Here is a 27,804-nt window from a genome sequence, read left to right as displayed (position 1 = left end):
TAAAACCGTGGATTCAGCAGCAGTGGACTTCACAACTTTCAGAAGTTCTCCATGGGGTACGGGGCTCTAATCGCAGCTTTGATTTCACTTACAGACAGCTGGTTGGAACCGATGATCTGCCGAATATAAAGGAACTGTCTATGAAGTTAGACAAATTGTAATACAGTGGCCCCTTGTTTATCATGAGGTTTATGTTCTAAAAGTAACCCGCAATAGGCAAAATCTATTTTTTTTATGTTTTAAGACTGTTAAACCCCTCATCACACACTTTATACACTTTTCTCACACAGGACAGTTACAACCCTTTTTGCATCCTTCTTAAAACTTATTGCTGCTGTCGTCCTTATGTTATTTTCCTCCTTCTTTATGTAACGAACCGAAGATTAATTTATTCCGTAATGGAGCCCTACAGCCGCGTAACTTCTACCTTCCTTCAGCATGTCCAGAAGTCTGACTTTTTGTGCGATGATTAGCACCTTCCTCTGCCTTTTGGGTGCGACTGCAGGAGCCTTTTATGTGCAGAACATTTTGTCGACACTGTGGGTTTTGTCAGGAGAAAACTTGCAAACATACAGCACTTCAGAATCACACTGCTAGAGATCGAACATATATTTTAATTGGGCAAACTCAACACATTCTGGAGACTGATTGACAATGGTCGAGGGTCTAGAGTCTCTTAGCCAGTCAGGACACGGGGAGGAACACAATGCATGTTCCTTTCGCAGCCACTAAAGGTGAACCGCGATATAGCAAGGGACGACTATACACAAATTAATAAGCAATTTGGCGGATGGAAGAAATAAAGAATACCGTGATATCTAGATGAAGATAGTGGCCACCCATCACCAATAGAGGCCAGAGGAGGTCGTCATTTGCACGTTTCTAATCGTCTTCCAGGTTTGTGATGTAAGTGTGAAAAGAGCCATAGTTTTTCTGTCATGGTTCAACATCAGCATTAGAGAAAGGACTAAGTGGGCGGGACTAAAAGTTAATTCAGACACATGTTCCTCACATGTGGTTCAAAATCATGTACGGTTAAGTAAGAAAAAGTCGAGACAGGTCACAATATTCATGACAAGAGTTTTATTTCCATTTTTTAATTACATTTTTGCATTAAATTAAAGTTTTCTTCTTTACAACATACATTAAGCTGTGATGTTAAGGGAGGTGTGGAGGGCAAAAAACTGGTGTGACGTCACAATATATTTTACAAGCTTACAAAGTTCAAAAAGGTGATTTAGCAGAGCGCTGTTAGAACGAGGGAGGAGAGACAAAAAGGCACGCACCAAAGAACCTCACTGTCCACAGCCGCATTCACAGTCAAGGCCCTGTCTCATCTGAGCTACATGCTACGCTACATGCACCCAGGACAGGAAGTGGACACGGCCTTTGACCTATGAGGGAACAAAAGTATGCGTGTCCACAGTCTGTCAGAACTGAACAACTGAAGGTTTGAAGTGGTCAAACATTAAGTTGTGCAGTCCCTTTGAGGTGCAGATAGCTCGTAGTGTTCCTTCTTTTTAAGTATTGGTCAGTCAAGTGTTTAGAGGCTCTGTTCTCTCACTTTTCTCATTGATATACATGACACTGGCTATGTCCACACTAACAAGTTTGCTGTTAAAAATATCATTATAAAAATGCTGTGTGTGTGTGGAACAATGAATAGTTTTTTTTGACAGTTTCTGTTGCAGGTGAGTATTAAACTTCTAGTTCAGTGAAAAGATAGGCTGTAGTAAAAAGTATTTAGCATGAACATAGCCAGTCATACACACTGGAGCCAGTTTCACAGAAGTGTCTAATTTGAGAACAAAACTTTTCATAGATATACAAAGTTCAATTTAATTGCCAATTTTATAAAATATCAGCAAAAAGTAAAATCAAAATACCTTTCTTTGAATGCCAATTGTTGCTTTAACTGGTGAAATAAAATATAACATTTGTAGTAAAAGTATCTTCAGACACTGATGTGAAACTGACCCCTGACCCTGTAAACAAACACAGTCAAGCACAGTCAAGTCACCTTTAGCTGTGGATTGAGATCGAGTTGGCTTTTCTCCATTGAGAAACTCAAAGTTGCTTCATATCAAAACATTGACCTATCTACACATACAACACTACAGGGGAGTGCTTGGTTGATTTAGTTCAGGGGAGTGATCAATACAAAAGTATAAAGACTAATGAAGTCAGATTTTAGTTGAACTCTTAGAAAGTTTAAGAGTTTTTTTTTAGAGTTGATCAAAGTGTTTTTTTTTTTTTTCAAAATGTATTTTCATTTGAAAAAGGGAGAAAGTAAGATTCTCATGTTGGAGTCTTCACAGGAACCAGCCTGCTTTTGTCCCAGGGCTCGCGTGCTCCTGCTGGACCTTTGCTTATATGGGGAGTTATTATTGCAGTGCACCACTCTGATACACTTACATTGGCCTTCTCAAATAACACATGTTTATAGTTCAGATAGTCCGTCAATAGACCACCACTCAAAACAAAGACAACATAAGGTCTGAACAAAGAACAGGACTTCAATTCCATTGTATAAAAGAGAAAATGAAAACACTTGTAGACACTGCCAGCACAACAGAAAGGGTCGCTTTAAGCGCTTTAATGGCACAATCAGAAAGAAACCACAAAGATGTGTGAATTAGAGTGTGTATGTGAATCGTGTTATGTCAGGGGACCAGAAGTACAACAAGAACACCTACATTCTTTAATTGCATTTTTATCAAACCAGGGAAACATCATGGTGTAAGAAAAATAAAAAATACTACAAGAAGATTAAGTTAACAGCTATGAAAGAAAACACTATTTAAGGGTGTAAGGCACAAATTTACATGTGGAAAAGAAGCAGGCAATACACCTTTGTAGTCTGTCTTCACCTGCCCGGGTGGAGCCTGAGGAGATCCCCTCCCCGGCCTCTTCTTCTTCTTCTTTATGTGTGTGTTTCTGCTGATTCCAGACTGTTGCTGCTCCTTTTATTTGTTTGCAACATGCAACAGTGAAGTTTGACGGCACTGGTACAAACCAGCGACCAATCAGGACGAATGTTTGAACCACACAAAAGCACAGTGCTGATTGGAGACATGAAAGGGATTGAGGAAGTCTTTTCTGATTGGTCAGAGATGATCTTCTGTGGTCCCTGTGGCACAGTTAAATAAATATGTGTTCCTCTGTTGATCACAGTAAGACCACATGGACCTCAGTCCAGCTTTGACTGGCTCCAGTTTAATGACTTTAAATATTCTTTACCTCACACTTGATTATTTGTTATTAAAACATTTGTTTCTTTCCCTGCTTACTGAACCTACAAAGTCTGTTTTTCAAAAGCACTTATTAAAAATAAATACAAGATGCTATTCGTGTTAACAGTCATGAGTTCTCAGTCCTGGTACAGTAGAAGATTCCTCTGGTCCCGTGATTGCTGTAACACTGAGATGCTCTTCACAGTTTGGACAGGCCCCAGCCTTTATACTGTATTCCTTTATGTCTCTGCCTCTGCCACTGTACAACCGTCTCTCCTACAAGCACAAGAGGCCTCACTGACTGCTACAGGACGCCGATAGTTCAAATATTCAGGACCAACTTTCAGTAGCACATGTTCCCCACCAGAGCATGAGCTCTGTGATGGCAGGAAATGACAACGACCATTTGCATCATATTTACATATTTATATAAAAAGAAAGTGGTCTTCAAAATGTTTCCACTGTACTGTACACCTAAACAAACAGCAAAACACTAAAAGAAGATGCAACTGGTCCAGTGTTCCCTGTGTCTCTGTGACTTGTCTCTCAGCGCTCAGAGGCGCACTATGTGCAGTCACTGGACTTGACTTTTGTGGACAGGGACACCACCGAGGGTTTGGGAGGGACGTCGGGTTTGAGGTGTTTAACGCCTGTTCTGGGGAGAGACCCATAGGCGCTCATACCAGGTTGCCGTGACGACAGAGACATGCCCTGTGCTGTCATTTGTATTGAGTCCACCCTCTGGGGAGCAGGGGGTGGAGTCTCCACACGGTTAAAACTGTGATGTCTTGCCAGATGGGATGAGTTGGATGAGTTGGTGTTGTGCTTTTTGAGAGCGGACGAGCCTGAGGCAGAGGAAGCAGAGCCTTTCCTGAGGCCGTACACAGAGGAGTGCACCTCCAGGCGTTTGCCCATCTGTGGCACCGCGGGGGGGATGCTGAGGGAGGCTTCTCTCTGCGGCACACGAGGCGGCAACATCCCATCGGGGTCCACCATGTTGTGGCCGTGGTTCTTCACGGTCTTGTACTCCAGCGTAGCTGCCTCGTCCATATGCCCCATGCCCAGCTCGGTGTGGTGGGGCTGCTCCACGTACTCATGCTGGTAGGCCTGCAGGTGGGACTGCAGCTGGTGCTGGTGCTGGGGCAGAGGCAGCACCACCACACTGGGGATGTGGCCCGGGGAAGCCCTGAGGGGGAGGTCAGAGATCACAGGGGAGCCCATGGGTGCCATGTCCTTGGTGCAGGCGTTGATCAGATTCTGGTTGCGCTCCCACTCACGGCTGCCCCGGCTGGGCTTACGGCGGGGCTGCATGGGCGTGGACTCAGGCGTGGGCAGGGCGGTCAGGTCCAGGTGGTGCTGGTCCGCTTTGATCAGCATTTTGGCGCTGGCGAGCCTGCCATTGTGCATGAGCGGAGTGAGGATGGCCTCTGGTCTTCCGTCCTTGGCCTGTGTCTCAAACAGCCCGCTGAGCTTCGTCACACTGTTCATAGATCCTCTCCGAGAGTGTGCGTGGTGCCCTTCTTTCTCTTTACGCCCCGCAGTGTCCACGTCTCTGCGCCGGTGGTCACACACACAGTACACGATGAGCCCGGAGAAGATGGCGCCCATGGCGAAGGCCAGGATGACTGCGATGGCCAGCAGCGTGACAGGCACCAGCTGGTCCCGGCTCTTCTGATAACTCTCCCGGATCACACCTGCAACACAGTAGCACAGCAGCACATGAGACCAGATCCACTGTGCAAATACAGCCATGATATTAGACCAGGAAATGCACTAACATGATGCTGGATTACAGTCATTAGATGTGTTCTGCTTTACAAGATTAGCAGTTTCAACACTTATGAAAGTAAGCAAAGGAAAACGGCTTCACAGAAGAACCTTTTGAAAATACAAGCTTCCAGAAGCAAAATTCAATATTTCTCCCAAATCCAATTGTACACAGAAGAATGTGCTTTGAAGAAGTGATTATGATTCATGTTTTAAATCCTAGACAAAACCTTGTTTTGAAATGAAAAAGATAAACTGAGATAGAGCATCCTGAAATAGCCTGGTCCTTTTTCTCAGGGCTGTAAATGGTCGACTCTCATCATGCAGAGACAATACAGTGAAGCCTGTGATTAGCCACTAAACCCACAGGTCTGTGTAATCAGTGTCTGAATATAACTGTCATAAGAGCTAAAAGCTAAAAGGACATTTATAACACAAGATAACTCAAGAGATCATAAGCAGACATGAACTGGTACAATCTGCACAAATACATACTGTATTATAAAGGCCAATGGGTTCAATACACCAGACTTAAATCTGCCACGATCATGTCAACAGTGATGCCCTGGTACACTGCAGTCTTAACCTGTCAGCTCAGATTAGCTTCAGCTGTTTAAAAGCTCTTGTCTCCTCTGGTGAATAGCAGTGGGAAAATGCCTAATTTTCTAGGGAGGAAAGCCTGTTGATGGACGCATAAATCTAGTGTCTCCTCCTCAGGTTAAACCCAGAGCGCCAAGATGGATTCCTTGTTCATTAGAGGCCTGACCACTGCTAATCGTACTTAAGCAGAGATAGAGGAAGCAGGTGCATTCTCCCACCCCTCCTCCCGCCATTTTCAGTGAATCCACATTCTTTAAATGAATGGTTTGTGTGTGTAAATATATGTATAAAAGCTTTTCGGAATTGCACGTTCAAGTCACATCTTTTTCTTTTCCTTCTTTCTGGTGGAGGGTCCATCAAATGCTTTTCTCCATAAAGATGTTATTGCTTTGTCTGAAATGTTTCACAGTATTAAACCTTTCTATCTTCATGGGGACCAAAAGCAAGCTAAGTTACAGGTCAGATCTGTGGAGAGGTAACCCTGCTCACAGTCAGAATGTTTTTCTAGGTATTTTTGAGCTATATAAACCATTTGTAATTGAATAAACATTAGGTAGAGCTGTTTAATGTCATACGGTGAAATATTTTAGGCAGAGAGCTGACATGTCCATAGAAACAAGCAGGTGACATAACCCCAACCAAAAAGTTTCATAGTGCAACTTATTTAATTTAATTTTCATTTATTTTAGTTTTTATTTTGATATAAGCGCTAAGGGCTGGAAAATTAAGAACGAAGAGAAAAAAAAAAAGACTCAATGAAGTTCCAATGTTTTACTTTCATTCATTTGCGCTTTCAATTCTAAAATTTGGAAATCACTGAAACTAGTTTGTGTAATCTCACTTTACACTGCCCCACTTTTCTCCCACAAGAGCACATCACAGTAAAGTCAAAACAGAACACTGAGTCTTTGTTTATTCCACAATCCTGTTCGCCACAGCCGATCCCACTTCGACACATTGCGATTGTTTACAAGAAAAATAAAATCTTAAGTCTATTTGTGCTTTGCGGCTAAATTTATAAAGACAAAGCTCTTAAATAAAGGAGCAGTCACAAAGGAATGCCGAGGTGAGAGGAGTGATCATATTTTAAGGCTTTTGATGAAGCTCTTTTGCCGTGACAATACCTTTAGTGTCTATACAAAGAGATACGACACAGACTGTGCTGCTAATCTGCTCTCAACTCTGATCCACATACTTTAAAACAGTCTTAATCTCCACTCACTGTACACAAAAGTTCTCGAATACAAAACGCAATTCACTTGAAACACTTGAAAGACCTTTTTTTTTATGTTTCAAAGGACGTTTGGGGTGAAATTGCAAAAGAAGATTGATTTCTGTCAACTGTGCGAAAACTTTTAAGAGTGAGCAAGTTTCGCTATTCATACAAAGAGCTTGTTCAGTTCTGACAGGGTTATGTAAGTCACTATCTTATTTTTTTTTCTTTCTGAAGGAATGAGCTAAGTACATTGGAACTAGAACAACAAACTTAGAGGTCCCATATTACGTTATTTTCTGATCTGCGTTATAATGTTCATGTCTCATTCACATGTTTAACACACAAACTCTGCATATTTAGGCTGTTTTTCTCTCAAACAGAAACTTATGACAGCTTGTGGTAATGCAGGAAGTGTTTTTAAACTGCATACACCTTCACTAGATTCATTTGAATAATTTCAGCCCTGGAATTGCCAATCAAAGGCAAAAGTTAGACATTAAATTAATACCTTCAAAAACATGCATTCTTACAGTGAGTGGGGTCGCCTCTCCATAGATCTTTACCTGTAACTGGGACGTCTATCCACGAGATATACAGTAATAACTCTTCTAATTTAATGTCTCTCTCTCTTTTTATGATGATTATTTAGGTTTTGATTTGTTTTTATTGTGATTTTTATGTATTTCTTATTCTGTAAAGCACTTTGAATTACTTTGTGTACGAATTGTGCTATACAAATCACCTTGCCTTGCCTAATGCCATACTGTGGAACATTCCAGACTAAGCAATGACATGTCCAAGGAGATAAGCAGGTGGCGGACCATCCATGAATGAAATTACGTAAAGACAATGGCTCAGTGTAAAACATTAGAGCAAATGAAAGAGCCAAAACAAAATGCATGAGAGAAGACGGTGATGGGAATTCTGGTCATAGAAGAGTGGCTAAAAGGCAGAAAATTGGGGTCGGTGAGATGTCAGATCGCAATTTCCCAACATTATCAGTGTTGTTTCCAGTCTGTTTTTCATCCAAAAACACTGGATGAATTCTGTTTCTGAGCTTCCTCACTGACCCCTAAGCATCTCAATCAGACTCTCTTCTCTTCACTGCCATTTCACACTATGTAACTTTTCCGGTGGAAAGGTGCTGCTTCCTGCTTGTTTCCATGGTGATGTTAATGCTTCGCCTGAAATGTTGACAGGCAGGTGACACCATGAATTACCAGTCATATCAGAAGTAGAATCGCCCCCTACCTATAGTCGTGCTTTATTTCATTCATACATCCTTGACTAATCCTTTATTATGAGTCTGTCTACATCTCAAAAGCTCAAAATGCTCTGTTCTACCTTCGTTTTCAAGTTAACAGCTACCTTTTACCTTTTGTTCTATAGAGATTGGTTGTTCCAGGGCTGAAATTGAAGTGTTTTCAATTTGAGAGAAAAACTCTAAGGTTACGTTTACACTAAAACTAATCACTGTATCACTGTATTGGAAACGATTTGTGTCCAGACACGGCGTTTCTTTGTCCGCAAGCCTTCCTGAGCCACACAGCTTTGTGCATATTTGTTTACATTTTACAGAAACGAAACTTAAACCACATGGCTAATTTACATAATCTAAGCGCTCAAAAAACTGTTTGCTTCTTGTGCTTGACGCGGTTCAGCTTCTGTCGGACAAAAGGACATGACGCATTGAAATATATGTGTCCTTTCAATGACAGTGACGTGGTCCATTAAGGACAGCAGCTAGAGCTCCTATGTCAGTGTATCAGCGTTTTCAGGTGTACTCACAGTATTGGATCAGATCTGTACTCAAATCTGATGAATTCGTGGGAGCTGGCGGCACCAGATCGTTCCATCTCTGCAACTGTTTTCCATTGGACTAGTGTGGACGAACACTGCATCCGCAACAAAAACGACTCTAATACGTATTAGCGTGGATGGGGCCTAAATCTGCAGGGTTAGTGTGTTAAACATGTGTGAATGAAACAAAATAAAACTCCAGGTATGTTTCATCATATCAGATTAGAAAAATAGCAAAATATAGGCCCTTTAAACTACAACTGCTCTAGTGATGAATAGAAAGAACAAAAAAGGACAACGAAGTATACCATTACCAAACTCTCAGTACTCCTGGTTCAGTGTGAGTATAACAGACACTTTTTTGTTATCACTGTCTTGCTACACTGCCTCAAATAATTACCGGTAGTTGTGCAAAAAGGGTTGCTCTCCCTCTAAGAATGCCACTTCACATGAGCCTTGAACTTCTCCAAAAGTCAGTTACGTAAAAATGAAAATGGTAAACATATTTTAGCTTGTTTGTGCTTTTCCTCTGTGCCACCTGTTCACTGAAAGAGCATGTCAAAGCTCTATGAATTTCCACCACACCAAGTTTATTGTCACTAAAGGTTAGATTCTTAAATCGATGGAATTGAATTTTGGAGTGAATAAGGAAGCTGGAGGGCAGTGGAGCCAAACGGGGCGTCCATTTTGGTCTGGGGGGCGAACTGTGGAGCGGGCTTTGTCTCTGGTCAGGAGAGAGCGGGCAGGGGTTAAAACCTATTTAACCTGCGCCGCATGACTTCTTCCTCTTTGAGCAGCTAAAGGAAAAAAAACAAAAATCGCTCATTCTTTTCTGACTTTTTCTGTCACTTTAACTACATGGGCACTTGCAGCAGCTCCAGGCCATGGTAAGAAATGACTAAGAAACTTCTAGCTTCCACTTTTATGAAAGGAACTGTTTAAAGGCTTAGTTCAAAGAGAGGGGAAGTGGGCATGGACAAAGGGAAATGTCTATAGCACTCAATTTCATATTTATAGATCTATGTCTCCAATTACTTTTTTGAACTTTGTGCACCTTCTCAGATTAGAAAAGTCAAAAGGGTTATGGACTTTTGATGAGGGGCCTGCATCTCTAGTGCCATGTACAACACTAAATCTATTCCATATGTGACAGAGGCTACCATTAAAATAACTTTCCTTTGAAATAGCTTTACCCAACTGACTTAACGGGACAATAAACCGGGACAACAGGGGCTTTATACTCTCACACACCTGGGATACTCTCCTGAAGAAGTTGGACTGCAGATGGCGCTGTCATCTTACCTATACTGCCAATGTTACAAACATCACGACCACTCTGAAGAAGACTGTGAATGAGCAGTTCTCAAATGTAGAATACATTATCACATTGTTTCCCAAAGACTGGGTCACGACCCTCAGGTGGGTCGCAAGAGATTTTTCTGGGGTCACTTTTCACGATCTGCATGTAGGTCTGCAATATACAGTTCTGACACTGATATGCCTGTTGCGCTCTCCTCCTGCAGCCCAGACCGGAATGCATTACAACAAGGTAGACAGGCCCACCTATCTCATTAGAAATGTTGAAATGTTAAGACATGTTTGTGTAATTTTTAAGCTTTTTGTAATTATTTTATTGACTATTTTGTTCCAATATTGCTGGTTGAATTGAATGTTGAAAAGAAAAAGAAATGGGCTACATTTAATATCCAAATACGTGACTTATGGATACCTTTAATTGCCGGTTTAATGACTTGAATAATACTACTTGTTCAGAGAGACATAATCAACATAAAATATCCTCATTAATGTTCAATTATGGTCAAATCCACCTTTATTTTGTGATTTACGAATAATGTCTATTGACTTGAGTCACGAAGTTTGGTGACTTTTATTATATGGGTCCCCAGAAAAAAAAGTTTGGGAAACACTGCATAATCAAAAGATCTAATGAACCTAACTGGACTTAAAAACAGCAAGTCAATTATACCTCACTATTTTTTTGTCATTTCTAAAACTTCTAAATAAATAATATAATTAATTAAACTGAAATATATTTTAGTTAAAATAATTGTGAACAAAGTGTAGGACTTAAGTCTATCTTTTGGGTAACTGTATTCTTCTATTGTAATACAAGTTGGAGCTATGAAAGTAAAAAGTCTGCTGACCTGATGTGCTGATGGAAACCTAAGTCTGGCCTAAACCTCAGCATCTTGTCTCCAGCCTTCAGTGTCCCAGACTAAACAAACCCAAACACGGACTCTGCTTTTTGTCTCTGAATGCATCGAAAACTCTCCACTGTCTCCAATAAATCATTTGAATTTCACACCGCCTCAGGCCTCAACATTCAGCCTCTAAATACTTAAAGTAGACTCTTCACTGTCCAAACATGACACCAGTAAATCAGAAACATCATAATCTGCTGTGACTGGAACTGGAACTGAATCTTTTTCGCTTTCATATTGAAGAACACAGGCCACAGACTTTTGAATAAGAGACTGCTAAAGCCACAAAAGTGTTCTTTGTGAGGAGTGGAGGAAAGTTCAAACGCAGTTAAACATCACAGAGAGACAACACCGAGAGCCAGAACCTCTGCACAGACCTGCTACAAAGAAATGGACAGCTTTAGGTAATACGCTATTTATTTTGCCAATGAGACAAACTTTTAAGGTCTGAAACAAAAATATCCACTTTTTGTTTGTCTATTTTGCTTACGTAGGCAGCGGGGAGAGGTGGGGCAGGGACTTCTGTACTTCATAATATCATAGTTATTTGTGTCTTTGTTTTGTTTGTCATTATGTTATATTGTATTTCATTTCATTTTATTGCATTTTATCATCGTTAATTAAAGAAAGGATAGAAAAAAACAGTACTACTTGCTAATTTTTTATGTACAATTTTAGCAAATAGCATTATGTCTGTTCCTTGTCTTGATTGTTATTGCACTAAACTAAAAGCTAGTGTCAGGTATCCAGGATCTGAGCTTGTTCCTCAAGTGAGTACTCAAGTGAAAAAAGTGTTTCAAATGTTCTTGAATATAATAAAACATGCACTTCACAACAGTTTGCATTATCAGAAACTGCGGAAATTATGATCTTGACCTTTAAGACACTTGAATTAAGAAAATTAACCTTGATTTGAGTGGAGTGTTTCCTGGCAAATCCAGAATGAATCACTGTATTCTTACACAGGCAGATATCAGCCTGATCCTCACACTCGAACAGATGAGTTTTTTGTTTGTAATGCCTTTGAAAATGAGGAGCTCACTGGTCACCTCATTTACAAATAAAATGTAATTTATCTTACCTCAAATTAACAAGTTTAGTCATTTAATTATTGATTCTGCAAAAATCCATGATGTTTTTCAGTCCCCTGTGATTTTTTTCCCCCAGTACAGACCATTTGTGCTCCTAATTGGCTAATTTGCCTGTCAATCACAAAAATGGGGAGAGTCAGACTCACATCTTTGTAAAGTATTGATTAAGTGTGTATTCTGTATCTCAGGCAAATGGATTTGGCGTACTTTTTAAAATGTAAGTATTATTTTCTCTAAATGAAATAAATAAATATGTCATGTTCCGCAACCTTTTGTCTGTTAAGCTATTTTGTTTTACACTTTACCTAAAGGTGAATTGCATATGTTTTTTGGTGGAAAGTCTGTCACATGCTGCTATCCATGGACATGTCATTGCTTTGTTTGGAATGTTTCACAGTGTGGCATTAAACCTTTCTATCTTCATGGAGACCAGGGCAAGATCTATGGAGAGGCAGCCCTGCTCATAGTCAGAATGCCTGTTTTCTAGATATTTTTGAACTATAAACCCACCTGTAATTGGATAAATGTAAGCTACAGCTATTTAATGCCATACTGTGGAACATTTGAAGGAGATATAGAAACAAGCAAGTGACAGTCCCCCAACCAAAACGTTACATGGACCTTTAAAGGTTCTTTGCACAACCAAATTCAAACTCTTGATAACTAATGTTTACATACTTACAACTTCCACAAGTGTATAAGCCAATAGAAGCACAAACTCTCTACTATGTCTAATCCTTTTGTTTACTTCGATGTTGCCACTCCATAAAAGGACGTTCCTGTTCGGTGGATGGCAACAATTCATTACAGGCCATTTATTCATTAGAGAGGACATTATCCCATTAGCTCTTGTATATATTTGTGGTGGAGAGGCTCTCACATAAAAGCATTGGGTTGCCAGTTCTGACTTTCAGCGCTGCATGTTGATGAACCATTTAAGATGTAATTAAACTTCTAATTATATGGCACTACACCTCTGGTATTAACATTGACGTGTGGAGCTAACCTGAACAGCTTGAGCTTTTTGGTAATCACAGGCAGTTGGTCCAAATTAAAAGCTCCTGAAACATCTTTCATTATGAAGGCTTGGATTGACACTAGCACTGATTGGACCATAGATACATGAAAGTACTCATTACAAACAATCGACTACAACTGTGTAATTAAATCCTATACCCTTATGGGATACAGTGGAATAGCATTATATAGTCCCATGTCCCATTCTTGACCAATTACAACTTTAAATTAGCAGTCTTCATTATCTTCGCCTATAATTGTACATTGTAAAGTTGTATACAAATTGGACAATAACCTGGTCTAATGAAGGGAATCAAGTGTATTGTAACCTTTCATTCACATACACGTACACATTATTTGATTAAAAACGTTTGGTCACTTTTTCCACTGAGAACAACATTCTACGATTTGAACTTCTTACACTGCATTTTAGATGTGATTTTTTTTTGGTGCCAATGCTTTGGAAAGACGTCTTAGCATTATTTAATGTGTTGTCTGGCTGATTACATTATACTCAAAAATTATAAATACAATTTTAAAAACTATATGTCCAAACTGCCAATCAGTACTCAAGTAGTAGTTCCTACAAATACCTTTATAATCTTGAGTAATTATTTGGGTCGCTATTTTTCACTACTATTTGAAAATATTTCCAAGGTCCTGCATTACACAAAATAGACTCTTCTGAGCTTTAAGCCATGTTGAAATGTCGTGACCTCCTCAAAAACCTGGAGCTGTTTGTTTCATTCACACATTTTTGAGTAAACCTGCATTATTAGTCTGTTTACGTCTCCAAAGGTCAAAATGCTCTGGCAAGGGCTGAAATTATCCAAATCGTTCAAATGAACGTCTATGCCATTTAAAAACAGCACTTCCTGTATCACCGTATGACATCACAAGGGGGAACAGAGTGTTTTCTGTTTGAGAGATGAACACTACCTAACTATGCAGCATTTGTAAGAATGAAACAAAACTCCAGATATCCTTTCTGATGAGGAAACAACATCATAACAAAGATCAGAAAATGGGCCCTTTCTTAGTATTCTCCAGGACACAGTTGGGCTAATATTCCCACCTCTGATGACTAGATGCACTGAAAATTATGTGCAGACACAAGATGGTCTTTGACATTTACTTCAGCTGGGATTTCCATACAAACTATAGTCATCTTCTGCGTTTGTGAGAACTCTGGCTCAAAGTGAATTCTGTCTGAGTCATTTCTATTCACACAGACTGGCCCGTCTCATCAGAAAGTGTGTCATCTTTACACTGTGATGACTGCAGCGCTGTGTAGGCTCTGAAGTTTCATTGATAATTCTAGACCAGCTCCACATAAGGACACAGAGCTCCATCTCATACCAGCTGCTCAGTCACGGACATTGGGGCCATTTAAATACTCTTCAAAGTAAAATAAAGGCAAAGGTTAAAGCTCCAAAGTACAAGAGAAGGATCTGTGGATTTCATCTGTGGAATTCAGGGTCGATGGACAAAACAGGGCTATAATTCAGGATATTTTATTGCTTACAGTGAAAATTCTTTTCCCAAAATAATTGTCTTTGCAATTGGATAATTATGCCTACTCAAACTGTGATTTTGATCCTATTTGATTATACACTGTGCAGCACTATAGACAAATTTATAACTAACTGCGAATGTCAAGATTAAATTGTTAATCAGAATAATGCCAAGTTCTACACTATTAGTCAAAAAAAATTGTGACTCAAGCAATTTTAAAAATATTTTCTATTCAAATCCTCAAAGTAGCCCCCTTTGCTTTGTTGAAAAATATTTAGAAGAACTTTTTTATTTACTATATAATTCCATATATATTGCTTCATATATTTGATGTCTTCTGTATGTATCTAAAATGTAGAAAGTATATAAATAAATAAAACAAAACACTGAAGAAGAGGGTGTGTCCAAAGTTTTCATAAATCGTAAATAGAAACAAAATAATAATAGTGAGAAGCAAAATAACTCTTATCTGATTGTATGTCATATTAACCTGACTGTTTCGTTCAGAAAGTTTGATTTCATAAAGCTGTCTGCATTCTAAAGAAATGGTGATCTATGAGACAGTTTGAATGCAAGTGAATTCTGAGTGATACTGCTGCTTGGGTACTATGTCAATAATCATGAATAATTCTCAATATAGGCACAATATTTATAATACTACAATTTCATATTGTGGCAGTTTCAACAGCAAGAAGAATGACAAACAAACAAAACACAAACATGGAAAAGTAATTTTCAAAATGATTTATAAAACAAAAGACGCTTGTACGAACAATGGGCTAATCAGGGAGGAAATAGAGACTTATGGCTTGACGTCAGGCCAGGAAGTGCTTAACACCGGGGAAACATGCAGCCTGAGGTCCTATTGTGGTTCAAAATAAGGTCACTATTACAGAAAAATGAAGTGAAAATAAACACTAGGTACTTTAAGGTACTTTAAAGGTGCACTGTGTAACTTTACTGGTGGAGGGTCCACCACCTGTGTATCTATGGATATGTTATTGCTTTGAGTGGTAATTTTTATTACAGTATGACAATTATACACCTATGTATCTCCATGGAAACCTCTCCAAGCCAAGTTACAGGTCAGATCTGTGAAAAGACAAGTAACAGTAAGAATGTATGTTTTCAAGGTATTCTTTCAAATTAAAAGACCCACCATGAAATAAATGATCGATGTTTAAAGGTATACAGTGTAACATTCCAGGCAAAGCAATATCATCTCCATGGAGACAAGCAGAGTTACACAGTGCACCTTTAAATCACATTAACGCAACTAGATAATGTACTTTTGGATACTACTTTAAAAGCCCCGTACCTCCTTTTACATGTATTTGATCAAAACTTGTCATACCTCAGCATAGTATATTGTATAAGCAGCTCTTGAGGTCAAAATAAGTCAGCTGTGTACTGTCTGCATCTAATTCTAATGTTTTTTATTGTCTGTTAATTAGGAAATACATGTTAGCATGCTAGTTGTTGTTAGCATTACATTTTCTGAAAGCTGTAGAAAGTGCTTATAACCTCATTGTGGTGAATAATTAGGATGCTTGGAATGCATAAGGTAAGTGAGAAACAAATTTGAACCTCTGAAAACCATGCAAACCAAATTCTCAAATTTTGAAGATAAACATCAAGTACAGTGACTTTAACCTGGTGAAAGGTTGGAGAATTTACACAATTTTGAACTGTGTAAAACTATCCATTGCCTTCAGTGTTTGTACCACACTTGTGTAAAAATGTTCTAGGCATCTACTTGGTTATGGCTTATACCTGCCCACTTCCCCACAGAATTGAAAAAAAAAAAAAAAAAGAAAAAAAAGAAATTGGTATCACAAATCAAACGAAACCCAAAATTTCTTCTTTGGCATCCTGTTGAAATTTCTTAAAAATATTGTCAAAATTTTAAGCCAATTTGCAAAAAAATTGTACAGATAAATTGTGTTCAAACAGGACATGCTAATATTCCGAGCAAAAGAAATCAGCTACAAATTCCACATTCTTCCAAACATTGGATTTTTTTTTTTTTTGTTATCTTAAAAATACAGTCCATCACCTCCAACTTTTCTCCGGGGGCATAAACCTCACCTGGCTCTGCACTAAACATAAAAAGTTCCCGTTTTGAAAAGTTATTCCAAAAACTGCTACTGTAAACAAGCAATGCACATTTCTCTCCCTGACAGAATTGGACACATTTGGCAGGTTTTCCATAACTCCAGGTCACAGGAGATGATTGACAGCTGGTCCCTCTTAATGGTGCTGGGGTAGGCAGCAGAGCCGCTATCAGGTTCATAAACTGCACAGTAGAGGGAGCCAGTGAGGTCACGCTCCCGCCTCTGTCACGCGGGCTTCACCTTGCACTCAGGTGTCACCCTGCCTGCACTGATGATTGCTACAAATAGATTTTGCTAAGCAGCTGTCAGGGAGTTTGCAGCCAGACGATACCAGCGGAGCAATCCAGTTTCCCCATTAATAACTGCCACTACGATATGGTTATTTGGATAATTTGGTCGAAAATGAGTTCGTGTAATTGTAATCTTTATCTATATTAAGCAAAATTGACTTTTGTCAATCATGTTATAATGTAGTTACCTCATGAAAAACATTCCTGGAATTGTGTTTTGTTTCAGTCACATATTTCACACCCTTTATTATTAGTCTGTCTACATCTCCAAAGCTCAAAATGCTCTGTTCCACCTTGTGATGTCATGAAGTGGTAGTTTTCAAGTTTGTTCAGTAAAGACAAGAGTGATTTGGCAATTCCAAATCACTCTAGTGAAGGTGCATGGAGTTTAAAAACACAGTGGAGCACTCCCTTTATTACCATATCACATCACAAGGTGAAAAAGGGTGTTTTCAGTTTGAGAGAAACATAACAGGGTATATTTTTTTTTAAATAAGGTAACAACATCATAACATGGCTTAAAGCTCACAAAAATCCATTTTGTGTAATATAGAACTATTACGACCATGACACAAGCAGGTCAGAAATGTTACATGGTTGTTTTTCTTGGAAAACAAATACTTTGAAAAAATACACTCTTCAGACTGACAGCTGGGTCGCCTATCCACTGATCTGACCTGTAACTTGGCCTGATGGTGTCTCAATGGAGGAAGTATAATAGGTTACAGAAGTATATAAGGTTTACAGAAAGGTTATGCTGAACACATTTAAATAAAAAAAGAAACCAAATATATTACACTACACAGATTCTGTGCTTTTGTTTCAAATCAGGGTAAAACATTCAACCAACAGAGCCTTTATGTGATAACAACAAGTGCAAAATCAAGTCCAATTCAAAGGGTCACTTTGGCTTTCATTGTGCCATCTCTATGGAAACTAATCTTGTGGCTCGACCACAGGTATCTTGTCAAGCCCCACAAAATCAGAAAACTGCTTGCTTTCAAATACTGATAGCACCACTTCAATATTAACATCTCAATATCTTCTTCTCTTCTGTAATAACTATAAACTCCATCTTTTCTGTGAGAGATTCAATACACCATCACCATACGCTTCTGATTCCTATTATGGCTGTTTATCTAACCCAAATGTGTGACAAAAGCCATCTTAAAGCACTTAACACCCTGCACACGAGGCAGACAGGAGGACGGTGAAAGCTCGGCTCTGTGGACAAAGGAGTGCTGCCATAGACTAAACAATGGTACAGGCTGTTACACGCTCTCTGGGACAAAGATGGACGCTTCTCAATGTAAAGTACTGGATTTAGCACTGGTTTCTACAGTCCAGGGAACATGCACAAAACAAGCTTTATGTATGTTCAACCTCTGACCTTATGACCCCAGTTCAGCGCCCCATATAAGCTGCAGAGCGAGATGGGTATTGTATGGGATCTTATTTATAAAACACTTTAAAAACAACAGTCGATAGTAGAAGGCTGGTTCATGATAATGACGTTACTGAAAGGCATTAGAAGTGGGGTCGAACTTTACTTAATCCATAATCATGGTTATTCAGGTTTCAATATAACAAAAAGAATAATATTGTTATTTTTAGAAGAAAAATAAATGTTTACATCTATAAGTAAACTGTTCACTTATGTCACATTGACATGTTTGATTTCACAAGGCAATTAAGAATACGGAATCTATTAGAAAATGTGGGTGAAAGAGAATTAATGATTTCACTATAGTGCTATTGTCAGTCATAATAAAATACGTAAGTAAACTTTATCTATATAGTGTTTTATATAGCACTTTCACAGATAAAAGTAATACAAAATAACTGTAGCACTAAAATTATGATATGACATATCCTAAAGAAAATTTCATCCAACTTAATTTTCTTGGTCATTTTTTGCAAAACCAAAGATAAATATAGCATTCAAATAAAACATAAAATGTATTTAAAATACATAAAAGCATACAAGTTTCCCTTGTGGATCGATAAATTGTGATTGACCAACCACACATGGACTGATCTGGAATCCTTTTGATCGAACATTTTAGTCAAATATTGTTTACCCGAAACACTGAATATATTTCAAACTCCTTCAGAGACACTGTATTTTCACACATTTGTTCTATCCAGTGAATCTTGATTGCCTGTACATGCCTATTGCTGTTTTGAAAGGTTCCTTGTATGAATTTTTTCTTTTCGATTTGCAGCAAATCCCATTCAAATAACCCAATTTTACACATAGCAATGCTAACGTGCTCACAATTCTCCCAAAGCCTGCCAGTTAAATGTTTGACTTGTGAGCCAGTCCTTCTTTGCCACTTATTTCTTTTCTATAACCCTCTACGCCATAAATCTTTTTTTTGTGTACATTCACTGCACCATTCTCTGTCGTCCCCTCCCATCTCCCCATGTCTAGCCTCCATCACTCTTTCCTTGCACCTTCACCCCTTCGTTTTTTCCCCCTCTCTTCTGGAACGTTGCAATAATGAACCCATAAATTGGAGCAACACTGCAATGGCTACAGGTCGGAGCTGGGGAAGAAGGGAAGAAGGGGGAGGGATGATGAGAGAAAGGAGGATAGGGGGATAGGGCGTAGGGAGCCACAGAGAGGGTAAGAAAAACAGATTTAGGATTCATTCCTGGAGACAGCAAGAAGAGATATGGGTCCAGTTGGAGAGGAGACAGCCTGCAATGGTGGGGCTGTAGACGATAAAAAGATATGATGAGAGAGAACAGGGTGGAGGAAGGGCTATAGAGAAAAAGGGTGGATGGGTGGGGGTCTTTGTAAATTGGATTTCAGGAATAGTTTGCTCTGGGTTAGGTATCGCCTTGGAACGCGCCATCTCAGTCCTGCAGAGGGGAGGTGGACCACAATGGCAGCCGATGGAGAGAAGACCAGGAAGTAAGCTGGGCCAATGGGAGCGATGTGTGGTGAAGGAAGGAGGAGTGAGGAGAGGTAAAGTGAAAGCAAAATCAAAAACAAGCAGCTCTCATTCCAAAGTGTGTGAATATTTTGCTATCAACCTGGCAACCCATTTTACTATCAAAGTTCAACTATCAAACATTTTGACTTATTGAACACATAAAATATTTGTAATAAACCTTAGTAGACCTTTCTATAACCCTTAGTCCCTCCATAAACTAAGAAGTATATGATTTATAAACAAAATAATATTATGTTTGATTGGTTAACATAACTATGGACCAATCGTATTTGTGTTTGAAATAAAGAAAAAATTTATACAAATATGTAAAATTTTGTCTTTCAATAATAATATCAATATTTTTTCCACTTTTTTTTTTCTCTGTCATATGTTTTCAAATGTACAAGTTTCTATATAAATGCCAATTCAAAGTGATGCATTACAATTAGTCAACAATAGTAAAGTAACTGGGTAATTAGTGGAGTACACATCACTGTATTTAGTTATAGAACAAAGTACTAAATACTTTTAAATTGTTTACTGAAATCTAGACCTATCATGTAATACTACTTCAATACTGAACCCAGTGCTTTGACTATGGCTAAGTGCTATATTCTAATCTCGATGTAGCGAGCAGTGACCAGTTCCTGATACATCACGCCTTTGGAATGAGATGCACAGACACAAACAGTGAGCTCAAATGTACTGTGAAAGGCGAGGGGCCACCTGGCGACTGGCACAGCCCCATTGGAATGCCCATAATGAGTCGCCCGGGCGCTAAATATCATCCACGTGTGAACTCTCAGCACTTAGCGGTGTTAGCAATTACTAATACGCTCTGATACATACTTGTAACATGGTGATAGTCATTAGATTTGAGTCCATCATCAAATTAAAAGAAGTTGGGATGGTGATTATAATTTTTATGCATCCCACTTGCAAAATACTTTTGATTAAAGGTGCGGAGAAAGTAATTTTTCTGGTGGAGGGCACATGACCAGCTTGTCTTCATGGAGATATTATTGCTTTGCCTAAAATGTTTCACTGTAAGGCATTAAAATGATCTTAGTCTTAGTTTAGAGAGTTTTTCCAAGGTATTTAGCTATAAAAACTCCTGCAATTGAATAAATGCTAAATAATTTGATGACATATTAGCACTAAAACTAGATTTATAACAAGATTACTAATTTGAATGAGTATCAATACTGAGAAAACAGTATTGATACTTTCCTGAATAGCTTTAGAAATGTCTTAATCTTTGTTAAAACTACTATAAGACTACATGATAACATTAAAAATATATATATCATTATGAGTTGAAAATTTCATTTTGTTGACTAATGAATTATAACATTATAATAATATTGTGATATTAACATTGGTATCGAGTATCAAGCCTTTTCTTTAGTATAAAAAATCAAGTTTTAATATCGTGACAAGATAAGACTGTCATGGTACAATAAAATGCATGGGGCAACTCACTTTAAAGCTCAGATTGCAATTAGCCTATCATGCACTTGGCCTAAGTTTTCACAGTACAGTTGACACCTCAAGCCAAAAAACAGAAGGACATGGAGAAGGCAAGGAAGGAAGGAAGGAAGGAAGGATGGGTGGAGCGAGGAATGTAGCGCTGTTTGAGTAGCGGTGCACGATTAGCCATGCCGAGAAGCATCACGAAGCTGCACGGAGGAGGCAAAATGGAGCTTAATACCATCAAAGCAATCAAGACCAGAAAATTATATAAATCGCAAAATAAGACTTACTTACACCAAGCCATGCAAAATACCCCCAAAACAGTTCACGAGAACTCAAACAGAAATCAAAACAACCAGCGATGCAAAGGAAAAAACTGCACAAAGTGTCTCATCAAATCATAATAAACATTGAGCAAGATTGGAAACTGAAAATGTTGGAATTACCTGAGCATTTGGGGCAAATATTACAGGAATTCTGGGTTATTTTTGTTGCAAAATGAAGTGGTTGCACCTGCTCAAGTAATAGCAACAGAAATGACAGCGTGTTGTGATGTGGCTGTGTGGATGCTGTCCGGAGCCTCACTGCTTCCACTGCTCCTCTCTCCAGGCAGAGCTGTCAGTCTGGGCTAGATACAGAACTGTTGTTGTGGCTCAATATTGGGGATGATAATGGGAGATTACACTTAATAGGAGCTTTAATAGATACACCTGTTCTATTGTTTCGCAAGATGGGTTTGTAATTAAAAGGGCCGCATGTTGAGAATAAAAAAGAGGCGGATATTTTTTAGATCTATGCCACTTTATTTTGGATGGTTCTATTAAAACCTCACTGTGTAACCTTTTAGCCAAAGTACTAAAATAAAAGTATGATTTTTTTTCATTTTGAATGTATTTATTCCACTGAAAAATGTCTATCCTTACAGTGTGGAGGCTTGCAGTGCCACAAACCTGACTCTAATTTAGCCTGGAGAAAGCTTGTTTCCATGGAAATGTCCCCATGTCATAAAATGTATTTGTTGTCATGAGCAATGTTCCAAAGTGTATTTTTAATGTTGTATTTCCATGGAATTATGCAAGTGACGTGCCACATCCAGAAAGTTACACAGTGTTGCTTTAAAAAAACAATAATAATAATGATAACTTTTTCCTAGCAAGAATTTTAAATGACCTCAGCTGTACTTTTTTTTTTGGGTCATGCCCCATTTTAAGTGACTAGCCTCTTTTTCACTCTGACACTCTGACACATTTTCATCATTTCATTGCACTGTCTTCAATAAATTACACTGTCATTTCCACCTTTAAGCCTTACAAGGGGTGTACCTAATATTATGGCCATATAGTGCAGTATATTTAAGCCTTGTGAGTGTTCCCTTGGCTCATTAGCTGCCCTCTATCTGTCTGCCTGCTTTATTTACACACACTGTTCGAGGCTGTCTTATGATGAATCACTCTTATTAATAATCAATACCTCCTCAAGGCCGCGGTGACAGGCCTCTTAAAACTCCATATTGTAACGCTGGCATGTTGTTTTAATAGGATTGGTTATAGGGCTATTACTTTTATTGCGGGACACAACATGGAAGATGGCCCCCCCCCGCCGACCTTCTTCTTCTTCCTATACCTGTGCTCCACGCTGGCTCTTCCCTCATCCCTATCACCCTCCCCCCTCCCTTCTGGCTGACTCCTATGTGTTTCATTTGTCCATAGTGGAGTCCTTGGAGCTCTGTGGTATTAGGCAGGTTGTTAACACAGGAGGAGAAAAGGGCGTTCAATGTCATGTCACCGTGTCGTGGAGCATGATAGAGCAGCCTTCTCCAGGAAATAAATACGCAGCCATCCTCCTTTTCAGAGCGTAATGGGCTGGATATTACATCTCCTGTGGGACGCTATGGCCCAGGGATAATAAATCCTCTCTCACTTTGTGTATGTGTGTGTGTGTGTGTGTGTGCGGTTTTGTGTGTGTGTGTGGGTTCATGGCTGTGTTCAGGTCTATTTATGCTCTCACACAGATGGAGCCTAATGTCCAATGTCTGTGCCCAGATTGTCTGCTCATGTTCACATGTACTTTAATAGTTCAGGCAAGATGATGCAAGACAATGAACAAAGGTGTGTGGAGAGGTTGGACGTGAGTTGAAATAGGGCTACATGGTTTCGCGGATAGCAGTCGAATAGGGATTGGATTTGTCGTATATGTTTAAAAAGCAGAATTCTGTTCAGAGTGTCCACTGTAAACAACTCCAGGAACAATACGATTTTAGAGAAGACTGAAATATGAACTGATATAAGACTCCAATGCATGTTTGTAGAGGTCTAAACTACAGTTACAACACACACTTACATTTTTTTTATGTAAAGACAAGTGACATGTGTCATTGAGCAATTGTTGAAAGCACTGCAGGTTTAATTCCAAAAGTGTGTGATATAATTCCATCTATGGTAGCTACCATACTCTTGTCAGAGCAACTCCAGAACAAATAGTCCAGTAGATAAGTTATAGAAAGGAATCACTGAAAACATGTATGCACTTATAGCTTCCATGCAAACATGCCATATGCACGTACAATTATATGATCTATTATTATGTATTCCTATACTATACTTTCTTTCTCTTGAAAATTCTGCTTCTATGCTGTAACCTATTGGAATATTGTGATATAGTTGAGCTAAAGCTATGCCCTTTAGACAAAATTTCCAACACCCACGTCAGCCTGAACGATAACTACAAATACATGGCCCGTGATGCTTGGAGTGTTGAACAGACAGCTCCATTTCCATAGATAAAGCCTGAATAAATCAGTGTATGTAACATGTCTCTTATGTACACAGAAAGGAGCTGTATTTACACACTCCACTGTAGGGGGTTTACGAGCTCACGGCGAGACAGTTTGGTCCCCTGGAGAGAGAGCGATGGAGCATGTGCGCACCTCATCAGCTGGAAGCAGTCAGGCACTCGTAAATCTCCATGACAACCCACCCACCTCTGCCCCCACCCTCCACAGGTGACTGAGCCATATCTGTGGCTGTGGCGTTCCAAGGCTTACCATTGGCTTCAGGCTGAGTCTGAGAGGGCACGGCCAAGTACGGTTCCTCTACTTTGTCTGAGTTCAGGACGGGGGGCTCCTTCCTCTCCACCATGCGGCCGCGCCCCAGGGGGCCCTCGGCGGCCTCTGGGAGGGCCGAGGTGGGCATGGACATGGAGTAGTGATGGTGCTGGTGATGGTGGCCTGAAGGACACAGCACAGGTTAAAAGAAGAAGGAGGCAGAGACAGTGGACGGGAGAAAGACATATTTAAAGATGTATTGTGAAACCTTTCTGGTGGGGGGTACGTCACCTGCTTATCTCCATGTTAAAAAGTTCCACAGTATGACATTAAATCTTGAATTTCCCTCAGGATCAATAAAGTATCTCTCTCTCTCTCTCACTCTGTAAATGTATCTATCTCACATTTAGACAATTGCAGTTTTTTATGCTCAAAAGTAGCTTGAAAATCATGCTTGCTCACTTCTCCACAGAACTGACCTGTAACTTTGCCAGATGATATCAGATAAAGATAGGTAAGTTTAATGCCATACCATGGAACATTCCAGACAGCCCAATAACATGCAGTCAAGCCTCCTCCACCAGAAAACTACACAGAGCTCCTTTAAATTGCATTAATTTCTGAAGTGGACCAAACATAATTAGCTCTAATCAGTTCAAAATGCCTAACAACAACAAAAGACTAAAAAGCAATCCCAACATGACATTTATTGTTGTTTAAAGCTGTTTATAATTGGGTTAGTAATTACTTAATAGCTCCAAATGAATTTAACTGACATTGGAGAGATGAGACAATAAAAGTAAATTGGGCACACAAAATTCTTAAACAAACCAAGCGCACAGTGATTTGATATTTGAACCAGTGATGCTATGGTTAATGGGCAAACACTACCGCACTGTCCACTACCCCCCAATCTAAAAATAGACAGTGAATCGCCTGGAGGTAGTGCAAATATTTGGGTAAATCTCTGATCTCTGTCAACACTTCAGCACCATGGCCAGCTCACACCAGCGTTGTTGTCTTGTACTTGTCAACAGAGAAAAAGAAATCTGATCTGGATGACACATAGCACCAGCTGCAGGACTAACTCGATCCAAACTGACCCAAGGCAAGTCATTAGCAAATGAGTCTGTCCTTAAATATTTCCTAAGATGGCTGCGTTTTTCCTCCTCCTCTTCCTCCTCCTCTGTCCCTCTTTTGTTTAAACTGATGTGTCGAACCTCCTCCGGGCTTGTCACAGCTTTTCTTCCAACATCACAGCAGGGAGTCTACCTTTGATATGAAGGACAAGAGACTTCACTTTTAAAGACATTTTTCTAAAGCCTGTCACTAACTTTTCTTTAGCTGCAAGATTCAATTCTGATAGATATGGTATGCACGCTCACTGACCTGTGTTAACTGCTAGTGAAATGTGTCATATAGTTTGACATGGAGCTATACAGGGTTTTTACGTTCTGATAACTTCAAGGGCTGTTCTTTTCTTCTGGCTACAGATACGATTGCTTATACTATCTTATCTATCTTATCAAATAAATGTAGTTTCATACAGAGATATTGCAGACAGAAAAGTCTGAATTACATTAAAGTGTGTTTCAATTGAAACCCATCGCAAGTAAATCAAAAACTACTATACAGAAAATGAGTACAGCAATATTTCTATCTGTTATGAGAAACTGAGAAACCTTATATTCGAAGAATCTGAAATAAATTGTGCACTTAAAATGCAAATGTATATCTTGAAGTTAACAAAGGTGCACTATGTAACTTTTCAAGAGAATGGTCTGTCACCAGGTTGTCTTTTTGTTTGCCTGGAATGTAGCAAAATATGGCATTAAACAGATTTATCTCCATGGAGACAAGCAGATGACACAACCAGGGCAGATTACAGGTCTGATCTATGGTTGGGGAGTCAGTTATAGCAAGAATATGGAGTAAGAAAGCTTTCAGAAGTATTTGTGCATAGGATAGAAATCCGTGTATATTTGGCCGTAGTTGAACATAAAATAAATATTCGTAAACTCTCGAATGAGTCCTGTCGTACATAAAATGTATTGTGTGTATTTTATCCATCAGAATAGGAATTCAAAAGTTACGACATCATGAATAACAATCACAAAATGAAAATATACGGTTGCGCTTTCTTCAGTAGGAATACACATTCACAGATGCAACACGACTGTCAAAAAAATGTCATCACTCAGTCCTGGTTTAGTCCTCCTGGTTCAGTTCTGGTTTAGTCCTGGTTCACTCTTGGTTGAATACTGGTTTAGTCCTCCTGGTTTAGTCCCCCTGGTTTAGTCCTCCTGGCTTAGTCCTGGTTCAGTCTTGGTTGAGTACTAGTTTAGTCCTCCTGGTTCAGTTCTGGTTTAGTTCTGGTGTAGTTCTGGTTTTGTCCCGGTGCAGTCCTGGTTCATTCCTGGTTTAGTTCTTGTTTAGTCCTGGTTCAGTCCGTATGTGGCGCAAAAGTCCAGCACCTCGATCGATGTTTCTCCTGCTCAATAAATAATCCCTGTGAAGTGATGACATATTTTTGACAGTAAAGTCGCGTTTGTGAATTCGTATTCGTACTGAAAAAAAGCGTAATTATAAATTTTCATTTCATGATCGTAATTCTTGATGTCAAAACTTTTCAGTCCGTATTCTGATGGATAAAATACAGACAACACATCTTATTTTAATATTTATTTTATGCTCAACTACAACCATATGCACTGTTTCTATCCTATGCACACAAATATTTCTGAAAGCTTTCTTACTCCATAGAAATGCATGAAGATACTGTGGGACATTCCAGGCAAAACAACACCTTCATGGAGACAAGCTTACAGTTACATAGTGCCCCTTTGAGCTTCCTGTGTTATAATAGGTTCATCCAGTTAAATACATGAAAGTTGTTGCTGTTTACATTTTGTCTGCTCTTATTTATACAACTGAATGAACTGCTGTGTCTCTACAGGCTGGTTGCGTAATAACTTGTTGCTTTAGTGTGGCTAAGACTCATTCTTTTTGCTCCATCTGTTATCCACTTTTCTTCTACAAAAAGTCATTCTTCTCCAAAAAATCTGATTAACAGGACTAATCATTCAAGCTGTCTCCCTCCTCTGTGGCACCTCTCTCTCCTCCTTATCGTCACGCAGCTATTCTTAATTCCTCACATTTTCATCATCGCTCATACCACACTGCTTTATCAAGGGCCAGATCCCAAAAGTGTCCATATTGTCCCTTAGCTGCACGGCCAGATCAATCATGTGCAAGATGCTATTAAGAGTTAATGAATTTTCTGCCTTTGCGATGTAATTAAATCTCATAATAGCAAAATGAACTGGTGGCCAATATCTGAGGTGAAGACGGTGACGCACAGGGATTCTTACGAAGGTGATGAAACTTGAAGGAAACTCATTTTAGAAATATATCTTACTTTGGACATTTTTAACTTTGAAAATGGCTATGACTTTATGCACGTTGTCAGGTGAAATCTGCA

General features: G+C 39.2%; 1 protein-coding gene across 1 annotated transcript in view; it reads right to left on the bottom strand.

Annotated features, from left to right (window-relative positions):
• Positions 1 to 1,158: 1,158 nt before the first annotated feature.
• sema6a (sema domain, transmembrane domain (TM), and cytoplasmic domain, (semaphorin) 6A) overlaps positions 1,159 to 27,804 on the bottom strand; it is a 213,086-nt gene continuing 186,440 nt past the window's right edge. Inside the window, exons 18-19 of the mRNA XM_020937917.2 lie at positions 24,324 to 24,506; positions 1,159 to 4,927 (exon numbers count right to left, since the gene is read on the bottom strand). Coding sequence (XP_020793576.1) covers positions 3,798 to 4,927; positions 24,324 to 24,506 — 1,313 coding nt within the window. The 3' untranslated portion in view covers positions 1,159 to 3,797. The remainder of the gene's footprint in view (positions 4,928 to 24,323; positions 24,507 to 27,804) is intronic.

Source organism: Boleophthalmus pectinirostris, unplaced genomic scaffold, assembly GCF_026225935.1.
Source record: "Boleophthalmus pectinirostris isolate CB_2022bp ecotype Guang Dong unplaced genomic scaffold, ASM2622593v1 HiC_scaffold_4, whole genome shotgun sequence".
NCBI classification, from domain to species: Eukaryota; Metazoa; Chordata; class Actinopteri; order Gobiiformes; family Gobiidae; genus Boleophthalmus; species Boleophthalmus pectinirostris.
Note: the sequence above shows the minus strand (reverse complement) of the source record. Positions and strands in the feature narration are given on the sequence as shown.